The sequence below is a fragment of the Pipistrellus kuhlii genome, unplaced genomic scaffold, assembly GCF_014108245.1.
Source record: "Pipistrellus kuhlii isolate mPipKuh1 unplaced genomic scaffold, mPipKuh1.p scaffold_m20_p_12, whole genome shotgun sequence".
Lineage (NCBI taxonomy): Eukaryota > Metazoa > Chordata > Mammalia > Chiroptera > Vespertilionidae > Pipistrellus > Pipistrellus kuhlii.
In genome coordinates, this window is record NW_023425427.1 from 36,323,474 (window position 1) to 36,344,123 (window position 20,650).

Genomic DNA, 20,650 nt, shown 5'->3' on the forward strand with positions numbered 1-20,650 from the left:
TTTTTGTTCTGTTGTATTGTTGCTTTGACCAGCCTAAATCATGTAAATATTTTGAAAACTTTAATACTTAAGTACCAGCTGAAGCTCTATACTATACACTGATTATAACATCTTAAAACTCATTCTGACCTACAAAGGCCATTATTTTGTTATTAGAGGCCTGGTACATGGATTCGTGCATGGGTGGGGTCCCTCAGCCTGGCCTGTGCCCTCTCGCAATCTAGGGATTGGGCTTAAAACCCAGCAGTCTGACATCCCCTTGAGGGGTGTAACAGTGCTGAAGCTGAAGGTGGCTGGGTAAGACCCCCAGCCAGGGCCGGGCACAGCTCTGCTGATGTTTATCCTGGCCTCGCTGCACCTGCTGCTGCTGCTGCCGCCACCCAGTAGCACTGCCACGGAGACAGGAGAGGCTCCCACCCCCCACAGCTATGCTCATCAGCCATGAGCCCACTTCTGGCTGAGCCACGCTCCCACTGTGGGAGCACACTGACCGCCAGGGGGCAGCTTCTGCATTGAGAGTCTGCCCCATGGTGGTCAGTGTGCATCATAGTGACCAGTCATTTAATAGTAACAGCCGCTTAGGCTTTTATATACGGTATATAGATTGGCTTTAATATAGTATTATCATAATTCTTTTTTTTTTTTTTTTTTAAGGTATTGTCCTTCCTGTAAAACTGATTCCAGTGAAGTTGTAAAAGCTGGTGAAAAACTTAAGATGAGTAAAAAGAAAGCAAAGATGCCATCAGCTAGTACCGAAAGCCGGAGAGACTGGGGAAGGGTAAAGAAAAAGTCTCCCTTTTTTTTCTCTAGTCATAATATTTATAACTCTAATGTAAGTTATAAGGTTTCAATAACAACAGCAGTAATGGTATAAATATTGTAGTACTCTTTTAAGTATCAGAAATATTAACAAATAATTATGTTGTTTAATGATATTAATTGCTAATTTATAATTATTACTAGAGGCCTTGTGCACAGTCGGGGCTGGGGAGGGACCACCGGAGGGCTCCAGGGCTGTTCTGGCCCATCTTGCCTGGATCCCAGCAGCAAGCTAACTTGGAATGTCTGCCCCCTGGTGGTCAGTGCATGTCATAGCAGCTGGTTGAATGAACAGATAGACACTTAGCATATTAGGCTTTTATTATATAGGATAATTGTTCATTGAACTTAATTTGGATTGTTTTATATTGTTAATCATATAGTTGGGTTTATATTCACAAGTATGGGATTTAAGGACTTAAAGGTTTAACGTAACTGATTTCTCAAATGGCTTTTCTGTGACTTGTAGGGAATGGCCTGTGTTGGTCGCACTAAAGAATGTACCATTGTTCCTTCTAATCATTATGGACCTATTCCTGGGGTTCCAGTTGGATCGACTTGGAGATTTAGAGTTCAGGTATTTTTAAAATTGGCTTAGTGGAAAGGATAAAATTGGATATAGTTCAAATTGTAAAAACAATCATTGCCTGTTGATTATAAATAGACTAACTTACATAGTTACACATGGCATTCAGTTGTTATAATGCAAGATTTTCTGTTGTAATGTGTAGGCTCTTCCCCAGAGTTTGACAGAGAAACATTTATCATGAAATTAGCCTAATTTCATCATTTTAGCCTTTTTATCATTTAATTTTACTCTCTGTTATGTGATGTAGGCTAGCATTATTGGTAAGCTTTCTAAAGAAATTTCCTTTAAGTCATGTAGGTGGTAAGTTCTCATCTAATGTCATTGAACTTCAAGAAGGCTCACTTTAGGTGTTTTCTTTGGGGCTTATCCTCCTGAATGATTGTTAGGTATTGGTCAGAGGAACTGCCATATAATTTCAGGATAAAATTATTTACCTTTACCCCTTGTAGAAGGCTCTGTTGTATTTATTCCTGATTTATTGTTTAGAAAGGTAATTTTATCATTACGGAAAACTTAAGTTTCCAATTAGAGTATTTTAAACTTTAAATAAGACTAGTGTGGCTATATATATATTGAGAATTGTTGTTATACATTCATTTGTTGATTTTTGTTTGTACCCTGACTGGGGATTGAACCCACCACTTTGGCATATTGAGAAGATGCTCTAGCCAACTGGAGCTACCCTGTCAGGGTCTACAGTGGTAACATTTTAAAATTAAAATAGTGTAAGAGATATACATAGCTTGAAAAGTTAAATACTAATACATGGCATATTTTAAAAACCCACCCTTTGTTCCCATTTTCTATTCATCAGAGGCAACCACTTTAACATTTGAGTTGTTTTCTTCTGGATTTACCACATTATTTCCCAATAATGTGTTTAAACTGCTTTTGTCTTCATATATTACTACTTTTATTAACTTATATAGAAAATGAATAGTTAAACACACTATCCTCCCATCCTTGCAATGGTTAAAATAATTTTGGCTAAATCAGTATTCAAAGTTTATAATATTATGACTTTGGATATGTAAATACAGTAAAAAATTTTATAAATACAATATCATGAAATATAAATACAATAAAAACACTCTCTGTATTTTTAATTGTTTTCTAATTTGCTTTGATGTGTTTGTGTGTGTGTGTGTGTGTGTGTGTGTGTGTGTGCCTGTCACTAATTCATTTCCAAATTCTAAAAGCCCCACTAAAAAGGTCTAAGATGATTTTGAGGTTGTTGGTCTGAGTAAGTAGAGGGGTGAATTTTCCATTTAGGAAATTGGGGAAGACTCAGAAGAGATGTATTTTCTTCAGGGTTGGTGAGGTTGGGAATCAGGTGATCTTATCTTCTGAAGTACCTGGTGTTTCCAAGGACTAAATCCAGGTTCTATTGCCCATACCAGCTTCTCATAGCTGATATTGCCTCTTTCCCTAGTCCACTATTCAGGTATGGATTTTAGCTCCTTTTCCTCTGCTAAGAACAGTTGTATGTTAAGCAGATGAATTACAGTGCTTCTCTGAGGGAGTTGAAGTACACAAAGATGTGACAGTCGGTTTAGTGAGACAGTTGTGAATGTAAATGGAAAAAATAGGGCATTGAAAAAGTAGAGTAGCATGAGTAAACTAAGAAAATGGGTAGCATGTTTGAGTAGCATTGAGTAGTTTTGGTTCAAACATAAAGGCTCCAGGAAGGAGAAGCTGGAGATAAGGAGATAGTAGTCAGATTGAGAAAGGATAATGTGTAATACTTAAGTTGGGTGCCATAGACTATCAGACCATTTAATATATTTTAAGCAGTTGAAAATTAAAAGCAGATTGCTTCTTAAAAGGATCATTCTGTTTCTGGTGGTAGATTGAGTTTGAAGAAACAAAACTGGAAGCTGTGAAACAGGGTCTTTAAGTATTAACAACTCAAACTAGTATTATAACCATGAAAGGAGAAAAAGATAGATTTGGGAGATCGAATCCGCAGTATTTGTGACCAAATAAATGGTTTTGAACAATAAAGGAGAAGATTGAGGCTAACATGACCTTTGCCTTTCTGACATGGCTAGGGAACAGTGGCATAATCAAAAACGAAAAATAAGAAAGGAAGAGATCTGTAGCACTGATAGAAAGTTCTTGTTTAGCCGAAACCGGTTTGGCTCAATGGATAGAGCATCGGCTTGGAGATTGAAGGGTCCCGGGTTCGATTCCAGTCAAGGGCATGTGCCTTGGTTGCGGGCATATCCCCAGTGGGGGGTGTGCAAGAGGCAGCTGATTGATGACTCTCTCTCATCGATGTTTCTAACTCTGTATCTCTCTCACTTCCTCTCTGTACAAAATCAATAAAATATATTAAAAAAGAAAGAAAGAAAGTTCTTGTTTACCCAAATTGAGCTATTATTAGCAATAGACAAAAAATGATTACTTAATGATTATTTTGAAACTCAGAATTCTAAGCTTGAGCACTTATAGGAATCATCAGTTTAGTACCTAAGGAATATATATTTGGGAGATGTAAAGTTATTGAGCAAAAAGTAGAATTCTGGGTGACAATGCAGTTTTAATTGGAGGCTTTTAGGTCCAAAGGGTATATGTGAAAGCATTTTGTAAATGTAACAGTTAACTAAATGTTCAAAGGTATTTTGAGACTTTGTTTATTTTCTAGGTGAGTGAAGCAGGTGTGCATAGGCCCCATGTTGGTGGAATTCATGGCCGAAGTAATGATGGAGCTTATTCTCTTGTCCTGGCTGGTGGATTTGCAGATGAAGTAGTAAGTCATGATAAAACCTTATACTTTATTTTTAGAATAGGTTTTGATCATTCAGTAAAATACAGAAGTTGTGTCTAGAGTATATCAAATCCTACCTCTTTTTAGTGCACTATTTATGCTGAAATGGTTCTCTACAGGTTACAGGGTAAATCATTTGACAGTATTTGGTCTTTGTGTTATTTTGATATATATGTAATCAGTTACCATATTTAACTAACTGGTTATTGCAGTGAAAATACATTCCCTGTAGATCTCATTTTTTAAATTAAACTTGTAATTTTGGGATAACTAGATTGACATGTAGCATTAGAAATAGTATAAATATATTTGTGCTCTTTACCCACTTTCCCTCAATAGCACATTTTTCAAAATTATAGAACAATATCACAGCCAGGATATTGGCATGATACATTCAGAATGCAACATTCAGAATGCAACATTATTTTCCTTACCACAAGTATCCCTCTTGTTGCCCTTTTATAGCCACATATACTATATCTGTTCCCCCAACCCCTCATAACCCCTGGTATCCACTAATCTTTTCTTCATTTCTAAAATTTTTTCTCTACAAAAATCTTTATAAGTGGAATCGTATAGTATGTAACCTTTGGAAATGGCTTTTTTTTTCTTTCTTCTTTTTCTTTTTCTCAGCATAATTCTCAAACTATGGCATGTATCAATAGTTCATTCCTTTTTATTGCTGAGTAGTAGTCCATGATGTAGGTATACCACAGTTTGTTTAACCATTCACCTCTAGAAGAACATCTGGGTTATTTATTATGAATAAAACTCTTAACATTTATGTACAGGTTTTTGTTGTTATTTTGCTGATATAAGTCTCCAGTTCTCTGGGATAAATGCTCAGAAGTACAGTTGCTGGGTTGTATAGTAGTTGACATGCATTTTTTGAAGTTATATCTTTAAGTATTTTTTAGAAATATAAAGAATGTTATGTAACTAATTAAAGTCAGCACTTAGATTTTTAAAGACTCTGTAAGAAAACACACCAACTAAAGTGGAATCTCTTCAACATATGTTTTTAGCAATTAGTAAGTTGTTTTGATCTGGACTCTGACCTTTGTGTGTGAGACCTTGGCCAAATTATTTAACTCCACTAACTTCAGTTTCCCAGGTGTAAAATAGAAAAAATAATATAATTTTACGTCAGAAAGATATTGATTGTTTTTTCCTCTCTCCCCCTTGAGTTATTGATTTTTACATTAAGAAATTTATGTAATCTAAGCATATAATAAGGATGTATACAGTCCTGTGATCTGGACCAGAAACTTGTCTTAAATATATGAAACATAAACCTATAATTATAAAACTAAAAATGAGTACCAAGTTAAAGTTATTATAGATGGATATTACCACTTTCTTTTTTCCCCATATTTTGAATATATTTATTAGTTAAACATTTGTGGAGAAAAAGTGCTAATGAAGTGTTGTATGCCATTTCTAAGTTTATTAAATAATGCAAAGAATAATTTAGGCTTAGAGATTGCCAACTAAGATATATCTGGAGATGTTATATTTTGTAAGCATTTTCAATCTTTTGACCTTTTATTGTAGGCAAATCATATCTACAGAAATAATATATATATAAATATCCTATATAATAAAAAGTTAATATGCAAATTGACTGAATAGCTCATCGCAATGACAGCACTGACCACCAGGGGGGTAAACGCTCAATGCAGGAAATGTCCCCTGGTGCTAAGTGCACTCCCATAGGGGAAGCACCACTCAGCTAGAAGCCTGGCTCACCGCTGGTGGGAGCCTCTCCCACCTTCGCGGCAGTGCTGAGGATGTCCGACTGAGGGCTTAGGCCCACAGGGCTCTCGGACTGCAAAGGGGCACAGGCCAGGCTGAGGGACACACACATACACACACTGCACAAGTTTCATACACTGGGCCTCTGGTATAATAAATAATAAATACATAATAAATGTGTTATGGAGAATTTTTTAAATGGTACTCCATGCTAATATTGATAAGATTTTTTTTAACAACACTAAGTTAAATAATATTCCCAACCCATACGAGCTAGTTTTGTAATATTCTATAGATTATTTGATTATGTGTATATTATGAGAATTGCCCTATTTGGAGGTGTGTAACTTTAAAAAGAGATGTTTAGGTTAAATATATACTTAAAAGTATACTATACATAAGATTGCATTTGAATTGGGTCTTATTTTGGTAGATACCTTGGGAGACCATGTCAGTTTACAACATCCCAACTAGTGTTCTGACTTTGAAACAAGAATTGATGAAATTATACTTGGGTTTAGGTGTCTTAATGATGAAGAAATCTTCTCCCACAGGACCGAGGTGATGAATTCACATACACTGGGAGTGGTGGTAAAAACCTGGCTGGTAATAAAAGAATTGGTTCACCATCAGCTGATCAGACATTAACAAATATGAACAGGTACTCTTTATTGCTAGAGTTTGTAAAGACTATTTAGAATGAAGACTATAATTTATAACTTAGACTGTAGAGGAGAATCTTACATTGAAAGCTAAAGATCTAAAATTAAAATCCCATTACCTGATTATATAATTGTTCTCAAATCCTAACTTATTTCTTCAAATTATTATTTTTAAAATGACATATTTCCCAATCTTAATAACTGTACTTTGCATTTGAAAACATGTTAAATCCTTTGGAAGCAAGAAGCCTGTATAACTTAAGTAAAATCGAGGACAAGGTGGCTTATCAACTATCCCGTAGGTCAGAATTATGTTCTACTGAACATAGATTTATCTTCTTTTTTCTTTTAAGCTTTTTAAGTTGATTGTTAGAGAGAGAGAAGTGGAGAGTGAGAGAGAAACATCAATGCCTTCTGCATCCCCCCTACCTGGGATTGAGCCCATAATCCATGTCTATAATCCCTTTGGTGCACAGGACAACACCCAACAACTGAGCCACACTGGCCAGGGCCACAGATTTATCTTGTACTCCCCCCCCCCCCACACACACACACTTTTTTTTTAAAGTGACAAAGTTCTTATTAGAAGAGACACTAATGTGGGACAGGGAGCCACACTTATGCTCTTAAATAACACATCAGAATTATTCTCGGTGTTTTTAGGATTTATAATAAGATTCTTTTAAATGTTAGAAGAATGTTTATTTAGTGACAAAAGTAATCTTTTTAAACTAAATGCTTGTAAGGCATTACAAAAAAGCTACCTTATGCTGTCCTTAATTTTATAGGAATATAATGATATTCTAGCTTCCATGGGAACAGAAAATTTAGTAACTTAAAAATGTTTTCTTTCGTAAGTGCTTGCTAATATCAGTAATAATAAATTCAGTAACCCAAACCATGATACAGCAACAACTACTTTATAACTTGTCATGTTGATAATTTGTTTGTCATCATTTCATAAAGTTTAAATTTTTTATATTATATTAATAAGAGTATTTTGTGGGTTGTTAAGTAAAAGTAATTTTCGCTTTCTTGAGTCTAAATCACTCGGTTTTATATAGTGTACCCATAATTTCTGATTACCATGTGAAGTAAAGAATATACCAGTATGATTTCAAGACTTTGTTGAATACCAAGTTATATAGATTCTGTTTTTATGTCTTCCTTCTATATTATTTCTGGCAGTAGGATTATTTTACTGAACCAGCAGAGGAGACAGACCAGATTTGCTGGTGAAACATTCCTGAGGCAGGAGTCCAGTCCCTAGCTAGTCTTCTTCCAGCAATACACCAGCTCTTTAGGGGGAGTGATCTTACAAGTAGTTAGATTTGATGTGTTTTTGTCAATTAAAATGTATCTCAAATTTGAAGAAGGCTATTGCAGGTTGTCAGATCTGAAAATTATATTTTCCCTGTAATAATAGATTTCTTTGTTTGAATGAGACTTCTTTCATAACTAGCTGCACTTGAAATGTACATAGTAAATCCTTTTAAGTTTTTGAAGAACCTAATAAGTTTACCATGTTTATAATATTATTACAAAATTATTGACAAGTAGTAAAAATGTTTTAAAAGGAAGATAGTGAAAATGAAATATTAACTCAAAACACTTTAGGACTGATATATTATAGAGACTCAAATATCCATTCAGCTAATTTATACGTTAAGCTCTGAGTACGCCTTATGATTCATTGTAAAAACTTTTTAGGCAAAGGTACCTGTATGAATTATGAACGTGAAAACTAGGTGAAAGGCCCTTAGCTCTGACCTACAACATACTCTTTCCTGACTAGTATATAATCCAATTCATTTTTGTTTCTCTGCTAAGAGGTAGTTTGATACCTGCTTTTTGCTTTTCAGAAGTTTGTCCCTATTTCTTCTAAGCTCTTGCTCTTTATGAAACTGAAAGGTTAGGGATAGCAAGGTAACCAGGCCATCTTTTGTCAGGTCAGTTAGAGACAACCAATTGAGCTGTGGATAGAGTAGTGGGAGAGCCTTGTTTTAGTTAGTTTCATCATCTTGGACTCTTCACATACTTGTACAGCCTGGTACTTCTGTGAAGCTAGAAGTGAGTTAATGCCAGCTAGTGGTGGCAGTCATTATGACTGAAGGAACCTGTCAGCACCAAAGCATTGCACTCATTAACATGAAGATAGTAGTTATCTTTATGTTAGCTCTTTAAGAAGATGAAGTATGTATTGAGATAGATAGCCCATAAAAATGTAATACTAGTCATTGACTGTGTTTTCCTCTAACTCCCAGAGTAAATGTATCTCCCTTTGAGATAAAAAATAATAATAAGCTTTACAATATAACTATGATCAAGATAATTGTTTTAGTGTTTTTTTTTTAATCAAGATATATTTTAGTAGGAAAAAAAGGGGACATCTGTAATACTTTCAACAATAAAGATATATATTTTTAAAAGTATATATTTTAGTGGATTGTCTGCTATATTTTTGAGCTTACATAAAGAGAACTATACCCTGAACAAATATTTGTAACACCAGATTGTATGTGTATGTATTTTTTAATATTTATTTATTTATTTACTTAATATATTGATTTCAGAGAGGAAAGGGGAAGGAGAGAGATATAGAAACATTAATAATGAGAGAGAACCCACAGCCTGTGCGTGTGCCTGGGAATTGAACCATGCTTGACTTCCTGGTTTATAGGTTGATGCTCAACCACTGAGCCACGTCAGTCAGGCTATGTGTATGTATTTTTGACCTGATGTGTTCTCAGTGGTTTCTAAGTTAGAAAGTAGGTGTCTTAGAGAAAAAAAATACTAATTTCATATAGATTCTAGTTTGGTCTCTTTTTTGGCAGGAGTAAGTTCTCCCAAGAAAGACCTAACATCTAGTAGCCTTACTGATTATTACCGAGTACACATACTTAGGAAGCTTATGCTAAATCAGCTCAAGTTTAGTGTTCCTGCTTGCTCATTTGTCAACAGTAAAATGCACTGATCTTGAGCCGCCAGAAGTCTTTATTATCATGACTTACCACAGACACTTGGATGCTTCAGTTTTATTTAAACTTATCTTCTTACTGGAGGTTTTTAAAGGATATTCTCATATTGAACTTGTTCTTAATATTTTCTAAACTTTAAGGAAACTTCATTATCTGGAAAGCGGACCTAGAGAGGTCATTTGTACATTGCTGACAAATGTATTTTTCTGGGTTTCTTTCTACATTATTCCAGCGATTTACTTTACTCCCATATCAAAAATAACTATTACAACAATCACTTGCTTTAGTTTTCCAACTTTTCCCTTCCCTCAACAAACGTTATTTAAAGAAAATTCCATGTATTTCTAGTTGTTTTCTATTATACGTGGCACAGATGTTATTACTTTCAGAAGAACCCTACAGGCTATCTGAGAACCAATCCCCTGGCTTGGGGATGACATCAGAAAACTGATTTGTCTTCTCTGCTGGTGGGGGAAAGCATAATCCTATTATCTGGAATAATATGGAAAGAATCATAGAATCTTAACCATCAGGTAAGGCATAATTCACCTTTTAATTGAGCTACTGATGTGATTATATACTTGGAGAAAGATTACTTGGTATAAAGACTTTGTTTTATTTTTTTAGGGCATTGGCCCTAAACTGTGATGCTCCATTGGATGATAAAGTTGGAGCAGAATCTCGGAATTGGAGAGCTGGTAAGCCAGTCAGAGTGATACGCAGTTTTAAAGGGAGGAAGATCAGCAAATATGCTCCTGAAGAAGGCAACAGATATGATGGCATTTATAAGGTGCTCTATCTGGCATGACCTCTTGTTAGTCATTCTTCCTGGGCTTTTAGGACAGGGTTACCACCGGGAACTACTCTGCTGTGGGTGGGCTGGAGGAAACAGTAGACTATCTTAGTTAATATTTCTACTTTTTCTAGATATATAGCAGATACACAAAGTGACCTTAAATTTGATACTTTTCTTTTAAGACTAATTTCAAGACCATAAGGGCAAGGCTATATTTGGGGTTAAGCTTTTTACAAGTGTATTCTCTATGATAAAACCACTTAAATAACTTGGCCATTGTAGATCTTGATTCTTATATAGCTTTTGGAATAAGTTTAATTGTAATCAATTTTTAAGCAGCACATTAAAATTTCTAAATAGGTTGTATTCTTAGTTTAAAAAAAAGAGACACTGTCACCATTTCTATTTACTATTATGCAAAACTATTAATGAGCATAATCTTGTTAGTATTTTAATTTATAGCAATCTATACTTATAAAGGAACTATCTTAATAAGAAATAAGGTCAAAATAATAATTTGAATATTCTTAATTTATTTGATACTACACCAAAAGAAGTATCTTTTGAAGTTGCATTTAGTTTGGGCTAGTTTAAAGCACTAATAGGATGGCATTATGAATAAGTTTACACTTTAAATCTCAAATTAGTACTGAAATATTATGATTTAGGTGGTGAAATACTGGCCAGAGAAATCAACAAGCCATGGATTCTTGGTTTGGCGTTATCTTTTAAGAAGAGATGATGATGAACCTGCTCCTTGGACCTCAGAAGGAATAGAACGGTCAAGGAGATTATGCCTACGTTTACAGGTTAGGTTACATTTGTCTAGGCTATTTGTATAGTCATAAAAATGTAACCCTACTATCAACATACCTTAACACTGGATATAACCCACAGCAGTTGATCAGTGGATGGTAAGGCATAAGAATGAGATCATGCAAATATACAGAAGGAAAAGCAATAAAAGGTAGCATCCTAGTTTCAAACTGCCTTCAGACCAAGAATGTGCTTGGGAAAAGTTGGGCTGGTCAATGAAAAGTAAAGTATTTCCAATTCAATATGGAATTGACTTAAAGTATGAGGGAAAGGGATACATAAACTTTTTAGATATAGGAAGCCTTGAAAAGGGCTGTGTATCCTAGATGGCATAGGGGATGTCTGGTAAGGGAATGGGGGAGGTGGCTTGTTAGAGTGGTCTGCTTCCTACCCTTCTCACTTTTCCTCACCCCTTTTCTCTCTTCCCCCTCAAAGCTGCTTCTCTGCTCTGTCACCACCTTTAGTGTTATGCCTTTTTTTCCCCTTTGCCCATGTCATCTGTTAACTCATATAAGACTTTGTTGGTTTTGTGTACATAGTGAATAATATGGCTACATTCCCCCTGCACTACCTAGACTTTGTCCCTGACACTGACTTCAGAGCATGGTTTGAGTTCATCCGCCATCATTCCCATTGTTGTGCTTTCTGTAAAGACTACCAGCTTTATCATTTTCCCTGGCTCTGCCCACACTGCATGTGTAGGGGCTGAACTATGGGGCAAGTATCTGACCACCCAGGCAGGTGAGTGTGTGTCTTTTAGTGCAAGTCTGTATCTGTTTTTGTTTTCTTTTTAAAATCATAGAATTTATTGTTTAAATGAGACTCATCAGCTGCTAAAATAACTGCCAAATTACAGTTGACCCTTGAACAACATAAGGGTTAGGGGCATCGAACACTGCACAGTCAAAAAGCCATGTGTAACATTTGATTCCACAAAATCTTAGTACTAATAACCTACTGTTGACCAGAAGCCTTGCTGATAACATAGACTGTTAACACATTTCTTGTTTGTTATATGTATTATCTATAATAATAAAAGCATAATATGCTAATTAGACCAAGTGGCCATTCGAATGAAGCTAGGGCTGCGAGGGCCAAGCCCCTTGGATGACTTTCATGCACCGGGCCTTTAGTATACTATATTCATACAATAGAGCAAACTAGAAAAAAGAAAATATTATTAAGAAAAATCTGAGAAGAGAAAATACATTTATAATACTATATTTAATGATACTATGAATTTACATGATCTGTTTATAAGATGAATTATCTGTCAGTACCTACATCAGTATTGTCTTACATGATACAAGGCAATATGTGTTATTAACAGTAAAGATAAAACAAAAAGATAATGTGAAAAAGAAATTTATATCTATTTAGAGATATAACAATTCATATAATAAAATCTCCAAAAAACTTTCCAATATATTTATTGAAGAGAATTTACATATAAGTGGGCCCCCACACAAACTAAACCTGGGCTGTTCGAGGGTCAACTCTAATTCTTTTTGTAACTGAAATTTCTAAAAATCTTTTGTATTTTTAAAAGATTTTCTCAGATCCATTGTTCATCAAAGAACGTTCTAAATAATTTAGACATAAAACTGAGTGGAATCATATAAGCCTGTCTACTATGAGTTGATGTATCATTGATGAGGTTTGAAAGATATTGAGCTTTAAAAATGAATATTATCACAAAGCGTGTCACAAACAAACAAAAAACATAGCCAGTAAAATAGAAGCATAATAGGTAGAATTTATTTCTTAAAGTTTGATCTTTGGCTGATAAAGAATTCAATGATTTAGTGGTATGAAGTATTCTAAAAGCTTTTATTCCCCTTTCCCCTAATTTTGAGAGAGAATTTTGTCCCTTAATGTTTTGGTGGGTTTTTGTTTTGTTTTGTTTTTTAGATTGGCCCCACAATTTAGTGTAATCCCATCTATGTGAGTACCATCTATTGTGCTCTGCGGTTGATCTTCACATATCTTCATATCAAGATTCCACTTTCCTTTCTTCCTCGAAATTTTCCAGCCACCTAGTCACACCTCTTGTAAACTTCTCTCTCCTGTTTTGGATCTGTAACTAAGACCACTGTATTATCAAATGGAATTTCTTAACAATCAAAACTACATGGTTTTACACTGAATTTGGGATTTTAATATTCTTCTGTTCTTTAATTTTGTTTCTTTTAAATGTCTGTTTCCTTTATATAAAGTCATTTAGTTAGGGAAAGTATAGATTCCTCTCTCCCTTTTTAAATTTCTCACTAGGACCTAGAATTCCCCTTCTCTGTGAAGCTTAAGTCTACATTGTACTTTTTCCCCCCATTAGTATCCAGTAGGTTACCCTTCGGATAAGGAAGGGAAGAAGACTAAAGGACAGTCAAAGAAGGCAGGGGAAACCTCCAAAAGGCCAGTTCCAGACGATGGTAGGTAATGATTACAGAAAATAGATCCTAATAATATAACTTCTAATAAAGAGAAACATTAAGAGACTAACTTGAGAAACTTGTAAGAAATTAAAAGCAAAGTGAAGAGGGGTGGTGGCAAGGCAGTGGAAGTGGGAGCTTTTTTTATTGTATTTTGATAATTTCACAACCAAAACAGCAGCAAATATAGTATTCTACACTCCAGAGGAAGTTAGATGCTGCTTTATGCAGGTTATCTTCGTGCTAAACTTTACTGGAGCCAGTTAACTAATATTCCATAGTTCTGCTTAGAACCACTTGTACGTCTACTGATATATTTTTAAATTAATCTAGATGCTTGTGAAAGTGCCTCCAAGGTGTACAAAGCAGATTCAGCAGAAGCAGTTGAGGCTTTCAAACTAACCCCTGAACAACAGCATCTAATCAGAGAAGATCATCAAAACCAGAAGCTATGGGATGAAGTGCTTGCACATCTTGTGGAGGGACCAGTATGTAAAGATTCTTTAAAAATTATAATTACATGCCTTTATTTTTGAACTTTAAGTATAGTTGACAAACAATATTAGTTTCAGGTGTACAATATAGTGATTAGACATTTATATACTTTACTAGAGGCCTGGTGCACAAAATTCGTGCACGGGGTTAGAGGGGACCAGTGTCCTCAGCCTAGCCTGTCCCTCTCCAATCTGGGATCCCTGTGGGATCGGGCCTAATCCGGTGGTCATACATCCCTCTTGCAATTCAGGACCACTGGCTTCTAACCACTCACCTGCCTGTCTGCCTAATGCCCCCAACTGCCCTCCCATGCTGGCCTGGTCACCCCCAACTGCCCTCCCCTGCTCCTATCTGCCTCTGCCTTGGCCCCCACCAACATGGCTTTGTCCTGAAGGAAGTCGGATGTCTGGAAGATGGCCATTCATCCCACCCTAATTAGCATATTACCCTTTTATTAGTATAGATAGATTATATAGGATAGGATTGCTTAAATGGGAAAGGAGAGGAAGGAGCTTTTCTCAACAGGAGGAGATGCTCTTGGTGAACAAAAATGCATATCCTCTATATCTGGACTGATAGCCAGCCATATGCACTCTACTGCCAAACTGGTTATTAAAAAAATTGAACTGCTTTCTTACACCTTATATCAAACAGCTGTTGCCCTTAAAACCCTTCCTCAGCCCCCACCTTACATTCTGCTGTTCACCCAGATTAGTTTCTGATTGGTCAGTTTCTATGCCAGTCAGCACCAAAAGCTCCACCTCTTAGGCAGCCATCGGCTCCTCACAGTTCACCCAATTTGGTTCTGATTGGTCAGTTTCTGTATCAGTCAGCATCAAAAGCTGCGCCTCCTAGGCAGCCATTGGCTCCTCTTGGAAATCCAGAACAGCCCGCCTTCATGTCAGCGCTAACCCTTCAGTCATGCTTCCAGTCTGCTACTGGGTATGTCTCTGGCCAATCTGAGATACTGCACCTGAGATTTGTGCTGGTGGCAATTTTGAATTCTTATCCCTGACCTAACCTTACAATGTGAGCTCTGTGAAGGCAAGTATTTGTCTTGTTCATTCTTAGTTCATTCATAGATTTTACCTGTGTCTACGCATTTATGCTAGCACAAATGGTCATTTCTGTTATCATGGTCACTGCCTTTTTATATATGTGGATGGAAATGGTCACCACGTTAAGTCTAGTAATCATCTGTCACCATATTTAGTCATTATAAGATTTTTAAAATAATGTCCTAACATTAACAAATGATGAAAAATTTCCCTATAAAGTATCATTTTATATATATATATTATTATATTATATATATATTATTATATATAGTGATTTCAGAGAGGAAGGGAGAGGGAGATAGAAACATCAGTGATGAGTGAGACTCGTGGATTGGCTGCCTCCTGCATGCTCCCTATTGGGGATTGAGCCCAAAACACCTGGCATGTGCCCTTGACTGGAATCGAACCCATGACCCTTCATGTCTCAAGCCAAAGCTCTATCCACTGAGCCAAACCAGCTAAGGCTGAAGTATCATTTTTAGAAGTCAGTCAAAATTGATCCTTTAAATCTTTTCATCCAGTGCCTCCAGCTTTCAGAAACAATCTGAGGCAGTACTTACATAGTTTTAAATTTATTTTAGATCTCTTTGATTCTGAATTTTTAATTCTCTGTACCTGAGCTTAATAATGTATGTTGAGGTTCATGGGAAGAATTTTCAATTTTGGAACATATGCAACTTAATCTAAAAATTATCAGGAAGATTTCTGTTATATCAAAGTTACCAAATAGCATAAGTATTAAGCAATTCAGCACAATTTTTTAATACTTACATGTTCAACTTAAGGGTAAATAAATACTTCATGTTTTACATTTTTTTGGGTGGGTAATCATAAAATTTTTAAGTTAAAAAAGGAATGACAAAGTTGACTGATGTGTAGATTTTTTGTATTAAGCTGTGTTTTTTAGCAAACAAAGCTTTCTTATCAGATCCTCAAATTAATTGTCTATTCATTTCTTGCTTGCTCATTTGTTTTTATTGTCTTAAATTTTACTTACAAATTCAAATCTTCTATTTTATTAAACATTAACCCCTTGTTATGTGTAATATAGTTACTTTTCTTTTTGTTTCCCCTCCACAAGTATTGTGATCTGAAGCTATTTTTAGTGACCTCTAATATCCTCTTTTGAAATTCGATCTTATCATCTTTTAGTAATTTCTTTCCAATATTTATTTTCTTTCTCTCTGCATTAGCCAGATTTTCTCATATGTCTAAAATGGGATTAATGAATATATGTGCTTTCTTATTTTTTTATTGATTTTAGAGAAGAAGGGGAGAGGGAGAGAGAGATAGCAACATCAGTGATGAGAGAGAATCATTGATCAGCTGCCTCCTGCATGATTGGGGATTAAGTCCCAATCCAGGCATGTGCCCTGACCAAGAATTTCCTGGTTCATAAGTTGACACTCAACCACTGAACCACCCACAGCCAAACTGTATGTGCTTACTACCTATATTTAAAGGGAACTCTCTTAAGAGTTTTTGTGTTGCTTTTGTTTCAGAGATAGTCATCATTATTATGGGTGTTGCAGAGGTATGGTCAATTTGCATATTTCTCTTTTATTAGTGTAGATAGTCACTATGCTGCATATTATATCACCAGGAGTTATTTACTTTAAAACTAGAATTTTGTACCTTTTGACTCTCCACCCATTTAACTTACCCCCAACATCACCCCTGGCAGCCACTAATTTGTCCTCTACATTTATGAGGTTAGGATTGTTTGTTTGTTTGTTTGTTTAGATTCCACATATAAGTGAGATCATATGGTATTTGTCTTACATTTTGGGATCTTTGATTTTTTCTTTTTACTTGAAATTCTTGTAAATAGTCCTTTTCAATTAAAAATAACTGAATGGAGAATTATCCTTGTGACTATTCAAAAAACTACTTATCCTAATTTAAAAGAAACAAAAAGTTTGGGCAGAACCATTACTTGTTTGAAGAGTGTAGAACACCCATTGGATCACATTTGCTTTCTCTTGCTCTAACTTTTATTAATTTAGTCCCAATATGAGTACACATTAGCATGAGGGAAATATGGGACTTTGGGGTTGAGACAAAATATTAGTCCTAGGAAAATATGTTGATTCTTTGGGGTCTTAGATATTATAGAGTATTGTTACTCACTGCACTTTTTTTTTTTAAGCTTAAATTAATATTCAAGTTTTGTAGCAAAAGATTGAATAAATAATGCATTTTTATATAATGGAATACCATATAGCTTTTTGGAAGATGTATATAATCTTGAAACAAGCTGTTTGTGATTTTTATTCTTTATTTAATTTTGTTGTATTGTGTTTTTTGTTTTTTTACATTGCCATTTATCCCCCATATACCCTCTTCTACCTCCACCCCCCCCCCCCCCCTCCCATCCACACAGTCACCACACAGTTGTCTGTGTCCATAAGCCATAATATTTTTTAACAGTGAAAAATAATCTCTGAAACGTGAGGTTTGTGTGGGTGGCATTTAGATTTTAATGTTACATGTTTGACTTTGCAATCTTTCCAACCCAATTCTGAGATTTAAAACTAATGTGTATATCTTATGAATTGGTTTTTTTCCTGTTTCTGTGACATGTTTGCTAATCATTGCAATCACTATTTGATTTTTTCTTAATTAAAACCATTAAACGTAACAGAGACACTTTAAAAAATCATTTTGCATTTTATTAATATGTTATGAAATGCTAACCTATTTGTTCTTCCTTTTGGATATCATCTAGAATTTTCTGAAAAAATTGGAACAGTCCTTTATGTGTGTCTGCTGCCAGGAGCTAGTTTACCAGCCTGTAACAACAGATTGCCTCCACAATGTCTGTAAAGTAAGTAGAATTTCTTTCCCGTTTTCCCTTATTGGCCAGAAGGCACACTGATCTCCAAAACTGTTTCTACCATGTGAAAAAGCATTTTTCCATAAAACAAAATAGTCATAGAACCTTGTCAATTCAGAAGCATTTTATTATATATTAGTGGTAAGTGCATGTTTTAATTAGATAGTAATAGTAAATCAAATATATGTACAGTTGAGGTATTCTATCATGTTTGGCATTGTTAGGAAGAGGTTGAAATGGAGAAGAGAAATAGGTGTCATTGCGTTTTTTTCTTATATTTTTCATATGTTTCGTATAGTTTAGTGTAAACTTAAATAGTTGCAAGTATATAAGGGGATCTAAAGCAGATTCTATCTTGCAGCATGCTCAGAGGAGTTGAATATTGTGTTGTGAAAGGAAAATTTGAGCTATAATAAAAACAAGGTTGGAATCTTGCTCTACTGCTTGGTGGTTGTGTGCCCTGAACTAAGTTAAGTGATTAGTTCTAAGCAGGGGAATCTTCAGGGTTTGGTTTGGTGTTTTTTTTTTTTTGTTTTTTTTTTTTTTTTCCTTTAGCGCTCTATCAGAAAAGAACAGGGTTAAAATCCACCCTAGAAGATGAGGCTAGTGAGAACCATAATCTTTAACACTCTCATTTTACTAGATGAGGAAATTAAAGCACACAAAAGTTGAATCGTTTACCTGAACTCTCACAGTATGTTCTAGAATAGTGATTTCAATTGGTGTGCTGCAAGAATTTTTAAAATGTGCAATACCTGACTGTTTGGTCAGGGGCAGTGACCTCTTTTTTTTCTTAGATTGTGTGTGTGTGTATATATATATATATATTTGATAACAGCTAAAATTAAAAAAATGACAACAGCCAATACAATAATAGCCATGTGAATGCCCTGTCTCAAACCATAAATAATATATAGGTCGTATAATAGAGTTTGCTGTTTTATTGGTCATGTGCACAATAGGTTGTGTCTGGTTGGTTAATTCCTGGTACCAGAATTTTTTATAGACAAGTATAGGTACCTGATATTTTAAAAAATCTCTTAACTCTTACCTCCCCTACCCCCACAAATCAATAAAAAAAAATACTTTTTTTTTTTTCGTATTGGCAAAAAGTAGACTTTTTTTTTGTATGCTGCAGAATTTTAGTAATTAGTTTGTGTGTGCCATAAGATAAAAAAGGAAGTTGAAAATTGAAAATTGCTGTGCTAGAGGTAGAGCTAAAGCCATGTCTATAGACTTGTGTTCATATGATAGTATAGATTCAGGCCTTTAATGGTTTTCCATCTTTTATGTTTTTCTTGTTGCTAAACACTATGTTTCTAATTATTAAGTCCTTTTTTACATGCTTTATCAGATGAAATTGGATGTATTTTTGGATTTTTTTATTTTTACCTTAGGATTGTTTGCAGCGTTCCTTTAAGGCTCAAGTTTTCTCCTGCCCTGCTTGCCGGCATGATCTTGGCCAGAATTACATCATGATTCCCAATGAGAGTCTGCAGACTCTACTTGACCTTTTCTTTCCTGGCTACAGCAAAGGACGATGATCTGTCTACAACCACTGTGTTGCTCCTGGTGATTTTTTTGGACAGTAAAGAATCTAAAGTGGTTGAGGGTGGGTAGGGGTGGAAGCAATGTTGGACCATATCTCTCATGTTCTGAAGCAGCTAATCCTCTTTTCCTACATAGCCATCATCTTGTGTGTGTAGTTAAGAGGCCCATTTCTCAACTGTCTTTTAAATATCAAAAGGTAGTTCCTGTCAATAACAACTAGTTGTAATGAGTAGAAGTTGAAGCCTCAGCTCTAGTTGATATCCAAGTTATGATTTATTTTGCAACTACCTCAGGACAGAAAAGATTTATGGGGATTTTTAAATCATTGAATAATTAGTTAAATGAAATTTTAGCTACACACTGCCTCCCAGATATTAGTTGTGCCTGGTTCATGTAATTTGATTTTACAGAAAAGGAAATGACACTTGAGATCGTTGGAATGAACGCAGCTTCTGTAGTGTGTGCAAAATACATTTTTAATATCTTCCATTACAATGTGTGTTTTACAAGAAAAGGTTCATTTTTTAGCCCATTTTGTGAGCTCCATTGTGCTTTTTTCTGGTGTTTTATGCAAGTTGACTACTAATGACTAATGAGAACAATATGAATGCATTGTTGCTGCATTGTAATGTGTGGTTTTGCACTTAAAAGAAGTATTTGGATGCTCTGATTGTAACTGTTTATGAAAAGAGTCTTCTGTACTAGTCAAACTGCTTTTATTGAGTCTCACCAGTGGTTTTACATCTGCAGAGCATTGAGGACTGGGCTGACTTTTGAGAGGGCTGAAATTGCTTCATATTGTGATCCTAAATTTTATATTCACTGCTCCCGAAAGTATACCTTAATAAATATTTTATGACCAGCAGAATAGCTCATCTTGCTTCACTGTTTTACGTTTGTCTGGCTTGTAGTACATGCGTTTAAGAATCAGTCATTTCCAGAGTATTTCATGTACAATTGATTTTTATTGATACAGGTATTTTTTTTAAAGAAGTTTTATTTTCTGTAGTAGTTTTAGGTTCATAGTAAAACTGAGAGGAAGGTACAGAAGTTTTCCTATGTTCCTTGCTCTCTCTGCAACCTCCCCCATTATCTA

At 35.2% G+C, this 20,650-nt stretch overlaps 1 protein-coding gene across 7 annotated transcripts in view; it reads left to right on the forward strand.

The window, feature by feature from the left end:
• Positions 1 to 20,419, forward strand: part of UHRF2 (ubiquitin like with PHD and ring finger domains 2) — a 49,534-nt gene extending 29,115 nt beyond the window's left edge. The window contains exons 7-16 of one of the 7 annotated variants that reach the window (XM_036434020.2): positions 655 to 778; positions 1,289 to 1,396; positions 4,056 to 4,160; positions 6,488 to 6,594; positions 10,201 to 10,363; positions 11,038 to 11,178; positions 13,518 to 13,614; positions 13,948 to 14,102; positions 17,896 to 17,994; positions 19,401 to 20,419. In XM_036434020.2, coding sequence (XP_036289913.1) covers positions 655 to 778; positions 1,289 to 1,396; positions 4,056 to 4,160; positions 6,488 to 6,594; positions 10,201 to 10,363; positions 11,038 to 11,178; positions 13,518 to 13,614; positions 13,948 to 14,102; positions 17,896 to 17,994; positions 19,401 to 19,547 — 1,246 coding nt within the window. In that variant the 3' untranslated portion in view covers positions 19,548 to 20,419. Of the gene's footprint in view, positions 1 to 654; positions 779 to 1,288; positions 1,397 to 4,055; positions 4,161 to 6,487; positions 6,595 to 10,200; positions 10,364 to 11,037; positions 11,179 to 13,096; positions 13,130 to 13,456; positions 13,615 to 13,947; positions 14,103 to 17,895; positions 17,995 to 19,400 lie in introns of those variants that run through there. The other 6 variants (XM_036434021.2, XR_004987195.2, XM_036434026.2 and 3 more) reach the window with 6 other exon arrangements.
• Positions 20,420 to 20,650: the final 231 nt, after the last annotated feature.